The sequence below is a fragment of the Microtus ochrogaster genome, linkage group LG2, assembly GCF_000317375.1.
Source record: "Microtus ochrogaster isolate Prairie Vole_2 linkage group LG2, MicOch1.0, whole genome shotgun sequence".
NCBI lineage: Eukaryota > Metazoa > Chordata > Mammalia > Rodentia > Cricetidae > Microtus > Microtus ochrogaster.
The window spans coordinates 321964-329485 of NC_022028.1; the positions used below are offsets into that span (position 1 = coordinate 321964).

General features: G+C 51.6%; 1 protein-coding gene across 1 annotated transcript in view; it reads right to left on the reverse strand.

The window, feature by feature from the left end:
• Kif6 (kinesin family member 6) overlaps window positions 1-7522 on the reverse strand; it is a 320310-nt gene that overhangs the window by 7319 nt on the left and 305469 nt on the right. The window contains exons 20-22 of the mRNA XM_026785828.1: window positions 3478-3525; window positions 2948-3040; window positions 1381-1487 (exon numbers count right to left, since the gene is read on the reverse strand). Coding sequence (XP_026641629.1) covers window positions 1381-1487; window positions 2948-3040; window positions 3478-3525 — 248 coding nt within the window. The remainder of the gene's footprint in view (window positions 1-1380; window positions 1488-2947; window positions 3041-3477; window positions 3526-7522) is intronic.

The window sequence follows — 7522 nt, forward strand, 5'->3', positions numbered from 1 at the left end:
CATCAAGTGCACATCATCCTAGCCTAGCAGTATTTCTGTCCACAGACAACCTCATCGTCAGTTTCCACAGAGCGACACAGCCTCCTGGCCTCCTGCTTTTCTTCAGTTGTTCCCAGCCCCTCCTCTGCACAGCTGCCCTCCCAGGGGAGCTGCCTGTATCTCTGATTCGCTGGCTTCCTCCTGCCCTCCCCACACGTGCCTGGCCACAATGAGATGGCACTTAGCCACCTGTGCTGCGTGGTGGGCCCATGCTGCTGTCCTGGCGCTCACACAGTGGGCCTCCAGTGACAGCCTGGCTGTCTGATGTGAGGATGGCAGCTTCCTTCAGCTCCGGTGCCCATCCGCGTGCAAGCTGCAGGAGCATGGCATCCACCCAGGCAAGGGTCCGCCATGTGACCCAAGACTTCCTCCATTTATGCTGTCTGTGGTTTGCGTTTGTGACAAGGCTTAGTTCTTGGTGAGGCTAGCAGGTGAGACCTTTAGGAGGTGAGGTCTATTGGGCGGTCCTCGGGTCGCTGCAGAAGCCTGAGCCCTGAATCCCTCTCTGGGCTCCTGTCTCCCCTCTTACTCCCATCCGCCACGGGGTTCTGAGAAGAGGAGAGCTGCTGCAACTATTTTGTGTGTCCCCGAACCCCCAGAACTGGGTTAAAACGAACCACTCTCCTATACTAAGCTACCCAGGCTTCACAGTTCATTCCAGCGATGGAGCACAGACAGACAGGCATGCCATTGGGGGGCAGCCTTTGACAAGCCGTGACACTGCGAAGTCTTTGGACTGCTGGGATGAGGCAAGGACGAAATGGAAGTATAGGGTAGGGGTCTGGCCTTGTTCCTGTGGCTGTCTGGGACTGGCAAAGGCTTGTTCACAGCATGGCTAGCTGCCAAGTGAGCAGGCCAGTGAGGAAAGTCAGGAGGGGCCTTCTGCTCTTCCTGCGGTGGGACAGGTATTTCCTTCATGGCTGACACAGTGTCCCCAGTCCTGGGCCTTCAAGTGCTGTTTACATTCACAACTCCTTGGCAAGAACTATGCTTCAAGGAGAGTGAAGACTCTAGCCAGGGATTCAATGAATACCAAACCACCCTCAGCTCCTTCCTGTTTAGAGAAGGCTGGACAGGGAGCGAGAGATGTCTTCAGGGGACAGGGAACAACCAAGGTGTGGAATAGGGAGACAGAGCCTGCCCAGGAGCAGCAGGAGCCCCCAAGCCACCGGCCCACACATCTGCCCCCGGGACTTAGAGAAGCAGGGCTCAGCTCACACGAGGTGACCCAGACTACTGCTGTGGCTGCCTCTTTCCTTTGCAGCTTCCTGCTCACTCCCTGTGTGGGATAGAAGAGTAGGGATAGCCAGGCCTTGGCGGGTTTCCAGGGGATGTTCTTACATTTCTTCTGCAGAACGTTCTGCCTGGCCTTGATGAATGCCAGGATGTCAGAATCTGTCTGGCTGTCTCCAGTGAGAGGGATGGATGACATCGGCCTTTCGGAGATGCTAAGGATAAACACAAGTCACAATTTTAAAAGTCACTGCACAGTATTCCTGGATGTTGCTTTTCCAAAGTGTTTTCCTATCTTACTTAATTTTGCTTTTTAAAGATTAAAACGTGTGTGTATGTGTGTGTCTGTCGGTCTCTATGTGTATATTTGTGTGTCTCAGTGTGTGTGCGTGCGTATGTGTCTGTCTCTGTGTGTCTGTCTCTATGTGGGTTTCTGTCTGTTTCTGTGTGTGTGTCTGTTTTTCTGTGTCTGTGTGTGTACACATGTGTGTACACGTGTGTGTCACACACACACACACGTCATCAGAGCATAACTTGTGGCAAATGTTTTCTCCTACCGTGGGCTCTGGGACGAGCTCAGGCCATCACACTTGTGGAACATGCGCCTTGACCCACTGAGCTGGCCTTCCTTTCTGCTTTGGTCGTTGGTTTCTATCTGACCTCCCAGCTTTCCACTTCCTCTGTGTGAAGGCCACATCAGTTCTTTCACTGTGCTACTAAATCCCCCTTCCTCTCTCTCCCAGAACAGAATTCACGCCCTGCCCCAAGACTTCCTGGCTTCCCTGTGCTCTGACTCTGGTTCTCTTCCCTGCTTGCTTTCTGCTACTCCAATAAACCAATTCCTTCCAGTCTTGGGGCCTTGGCTCCAGCTGTCGCTTCCCACTGCAGCTGCCCACACCTACTCTCCAACAGCCCAATAGTGCCAGGCATGAGACTGGAGCAGGAGGGGAAGGGCCAGTAGCCTTCCCTTTAGCAAGAGAATTTCTGGAAATTTCATGCAACTCTCTGTTTACAAATTTCATTGGCTGTGTGGCTGCAGAGGATGCTGGGAAATGTAGTTTATTAACAGTGGCACTTTGGCTAAATATGGTTGTGATCTGAAAGAATAGTAGTTTCTGCCTCTGGGGCAAAGAGCTATACCTTGTCATCAGTTCCTGGGTACAGGGAGACATCATCAGGATGTCAAATCTATGTTGGGTGTGAAAGGAGAAGCTAGTTTGAGTAAGTCTGGGATGAGAAAATAGGAAGGGCAAAGGCGACATGTTACCCTAGGCAGGACCACAACCTCCTAGGGAGGCTAGTCAGCTCTAGCAGAACCGCCTAATTGGCCTTATTTAATAATAATTAATTAATTTTAAACAAATTCGTACTACATAGACTGACCTTAAACTCACAGAGATCATCTGCCTCTGTCCCCCAAGCGCTGGAACTAAATAGTGTCACCACCCCTGAAGCATCTTATACACACATCAGAAGAAGGAGGGCCTCAGAGCTTTGGGGAAAATTCCTCCAGTTTAGAGAGTCAGCACACAAGAGAAGATTTGCGGGAGTCAGTCCCAGCTTCTGTCTACAGCAATTGGACCCTCTAGCCCCCTCAGGTTGTTGGGGATGCAGACTTTAGGGCTCACGCTGTCCACTGTAGCGGCTGTCACAGTATTAGGAGAGGAGGGCATACCTGTCTTGCAGCTGGGTCCTGGAGCTACTGGGCTCTTGGCTGTGCTGACTGGGGCATGGGGAGGGGAGGATTCTTCTGGCATCCCTGTCGTAGCTAAAATAAACCAACAGAAGCCAGAAGTCAGGAGGAAGTGAGGAGGAGAGTCTCAGGGCACGCATGTCCTCTCCAGATTCCCATGCTAAAGCCCTAGTTCCCAGAGTGATGGCATTTGGAGGTGGGCCTTGGGGAGGAGACCAGACAGATGACATCTTGTGGGTGGAGCCCTCAGAATGGGCCTGGTGCCCTTGCTAGAGGAAGACAGACTAGAGCACGCTGTCTGGACTCTGCAAGAAGGGAGCCCGCAGCAAGCTGTACATCTCTGTGCTATAGAAACCATAGGCTGAACCCAGCCCCTAAAGTGGTGGAAACAGAGTCCTTGGGAGGCGAAGACGTCATGAGGCAAAGTCCTCAAGATGGGGATTAGCAATTTTACAAAAGAAACACGAGTTCCTGACCCTGCTACTGGGCGTGGGGGAGGGCAGGATCCTTACCAGATATCCAGACTGCTAACTCCATCTTTAGCTTCCCGGCCTTGAGAACTGTGACAAACACAGAAAGATAAAAGAGTGTGGAACTCAGCACAGGGGATGAAGGCTCACCCGGCATACATAAGATCCTGGGTGTGTCTCAATACCAGGAAAACCAACCACCAACCAACCTGCCAACCAATGAGCCACTCAGACTCTGACATTTTTTAACAGCAACCAGAGAAGATTGAACTGGCAATCTGCCTCCCCTGCTTCCCACCCCCCCATCTTGGAAGGCTACATGGTATTTTTATTGTTAATCTGCTCACCCCCATCCCCTTCTATCTTGGAAGGCTACATGGTGATTTCCGTTGTTATTCTGCACATACACACACACACACACACACACACACACACACACACACACTACCACCAGCATCACCAGCACCACCACCAGCACCACTACCACCACCACCTTGGAAGGCTACAGGGTGATTTCCATTGTTATTCTTCACACACACACACACACACACCGCCATCTTGGAAGGCTACACGGTGATTTCCATTGTTGGAGCAAACATTGGCTGAAGGAAGATGGACAGCAGCAATGACTGCCATGATCACAGCTGTCGTTTGTGGACAGTATCTACAAGTCAGCCGTCTGCCAGTGCTCTGTAGACGTCATACCCTCTGACAACAGTGAAGGACCAGAAACACAGCTCCACACTGTCACCCTCAGCAGTCTGGGCCTGCATTAGACCTTTGAGGCATGGACTCGGGAAAGAATTTCAGGCCAGGGCAATGTATGAGGCAGAGCTGAAGTGTAATAGATCTGCTAAAGGAAATGCAGCCGGATGGGCACCCAAGAGGGATGGGCTTTCCCAAGAAGAGCCATGTCAAATGTAGGTGCCAGCTCAGCACCTACCGTCTCAGCAGAAGCCATATAGACTTCTGGTGGCTCTCAAGTCACCTCTCAAAAGATTGCTGGGGAGGCACTCACTCCTCCTCCCGTTCCCTTCTGAGACGTGAGACTACAGGGCGGCTCCAGAGACCCCTTGGGTGAAACTATAACCTGATAGGTGATTACAGACCCACTAGGGTTGCACAAGGGACCTAGGACATGTCCTCCCCGTTTCTGCTGAGAGCCCTCCTAGACAACTAGAAGGAAGAAAGGCCTTAGTGTGAACTGTGCTGGAGTCCTCGCCTCTCTGCTGGCAGGCCATTTCTGATTCTGGGGTGAGGTCCTTTTTCTGTTGTTGGCCCCTGCTGTGATCTGGTCAGGAAATGTCCCTGGCAGAGGTGTTAATGGCTTGGCTTCCAGCTTTGGGAATGAGACTGGATCCTGAGGTCCCTGTCCACATCTACGGACCAATCCTCTGACAGATCTGTGATCTGACGACATTATTAATACATTGGACATCGGAAGGTAGGGCCGGCTGGAGGAAGTAGGTCACCGGTGGGAGGTGGCTTCGGCTTCCAGGCCTGTCCTCTGTCTGTGTCAGCTTCCCAGTGTCCCCATAAGCTCTGCCCAGTATCTTGTTCCCTAAGATCTGCGGCCTCACCTCGGTCCAAAGCTGACCTTAGACCGAAACCTCTGGAAACCTGGGTCAAAATAAACCTTTCTTCCATCAAGTTGCTTGCCTTGAGCATTTTGTCACAGCATGGAAAATTCAAACATAAGCCCTTCAGTGTCAGAGAAGGACGCCATCACCCCTATCTTACAGGTGTGCTAGAGATTGGGGGTAAACAGCAGAGCTTGAAGCTCACATGTCTCCGAGGCTTCTACTTTTACTACCAGCCTCCTTTTCCACTGACCGGCTTCTGCCGGCTTTCCCTGACCACACTGCTGTCCCTGGATGGTCTCTGATGACCACTGCATGCCCATCAAGGGATGATGACAACTGGCAGCTCACCAGGTGTGTTAGGCCCATTTAGCATTACCGCGTGATGTGTGTGTTCTTAGCCCAGCGCTCTTGGCTGCAGCACCCTGCATTCCTCTAGAGAAGGGACAAGGAAGCTATCATTATGTCTCCTGTCTCTCTAGGCCTCACTGCAATACGATCTCCTATATGGACTTTGGAGTCTCTTCCACACTTTGGGACGGTCCTGCGAAGAGCAGTGACAGAGGCAAAAGGGACTTAAGAAGTCATGTGATCAAAACCTTCATTTTACAGCTGGAGGCTTTCAGGCTGGGAGGCGGGCCAGCAAGATGGACAGGTGGGATGGTGTAGTAAGTGTGCTGTCATCTACCCAACCTCTTGCTTAGGCCCAGGGCTTGCTTTCCCGAGTATAAGTTTGGCTAGTTGCCAACCCTTTGCTCTCCCACCCCTTCCCATGGGGCTGTCTCCACAGGCTCAGGATAAACAAACAGTAAGGGAAGCCAGAAGGCGTCATTTCTAAATCCTACTCGCACCACCATGCTCATTCCCCAGGGAGGGAGAACGAAGCTCCTCTGTGCTGGGTTTGACATAGGGTGCTGCAGGACCGGAGATAGCCACAAGGTGGCAGACTCTGCATATCCTTCTTGGGAGACCTGCTGCCACATCTCGGAGCCTCAAGGGTGGCCTGAATAAGCTCAGGAAAGGGAAGGGGGTGGGGGTTCCTTCCGCAGGTACCACCTTCACAGCAGGTCAAGGGCAGTTTGGAAGCAGCAGTGAATCTGAGGGAGTAAGCCACTGGCTCTGAAAGGGCCCTTTCATGCGATGCTTCCCAGTTTAATCTTTCTTCAGAGGCCAGGGAAAGTTCAGAGGTGCCAGGCTGCCTTGGGCCAGGAGAGAGCAGCAGAGTGGGATGAAGGCCCCAGGGAGCAGGGCAGAAGGACGTGACCACACCAGGCAGACAGAGGCAGCCAGCGGCTCCTGAAGAGGCCATCTGCCAGGTCTATCCCGTCATGCACCTCAGGCAGGAGGATGACACAGTGTGAAGTCAGGAGGGAAGGGTTTCCTAACCCTGGGAAGCCATCATCCAGATATTCCTGCCTCTGGGATTAAAGGTGTGCGCACCCGGCCCAGTTCTATTATTAATCTATGAGACTGGCCTCACTATGGAGCCCCTATGTTTGTTGTTGCTCTGTTTCTTAAAGCTGGCTGGACCATCCATTTTCTTATCGTTGCACCTCAAGTGTCCTTATATTTTGGGTACAAGTCTTTTATGAAATGTGTGCTTTACAAAATTCCTCTGTTTGTGCACTTTTCTTTTTCTTAACAGAGTCCTTTTATTTTTATTTTTACTAATTGTGTGTGTGTGTGTGTGTGTGTGTGTGTGTGTGTGTGTGTGGTGTTTGTATGGGTGTATATACGAACATGTATGTTCAAGGACGTCAGTCGATGGCATTGGATGCCTTGGAACTGGAATGACAGGCATCTGTGAGCAACCCGAAGTGGCTGCTGCCATCCGAGCTCCAGTCCCAGGACTGAGCAGGAAGTGCGTTTAACTGCGGCAGCCATCTCTCAAGGCCAAAAGTATTTATAAAAAATCTTAATAAAGTGCAATTTACTGGTTTTATTCTTTCATTCAGATGTCCAAACAAAAGACACCCCCCAGTTGCTGCCCTGTGTGGGGGTGGGGGGTGGGGTGGGCACTGTTCTGGAAACAGAATGCCAGGGGAAACGCTGCCACCCAGGCCAGGCATGTGTCCGGGAGGTCTGGTGGAATGTCAACCAGAAGTGGGCCTTATGTAAGGCCCTTTTTGTTTTCTAGATAAAATCTTTTTTAAGTTAAAAGTATTTATTTTTGATTATGTATAGGCATGTGTCTATGTATGCCCACAGAAGCCAGAAGTGTGGGAGCCCCTGGACTGGAGTTACAAGTTGGGTTGTGAAAGGCCTGGGTGGGGACTGGGAAGCAAGCCCCAATCGGCTGCAAGAGCAGTGTGTGCTCTTAACGGCTGAGCCGTCTCTCCAGCACCAAGAGTATGGAGTTTTAGGTCCTTTCGGAAGCCTAGCAGAGACGATACAGACAGTTCCTGTCCACTTCCACAGCGCTGGTCCAGGGCTGCACTTCCCTGCTGGCTCTCTCCTAACTCAAGGGCATATCCTCCAGACCAAGTTTTGAGGTTCTGCCTCTTCCA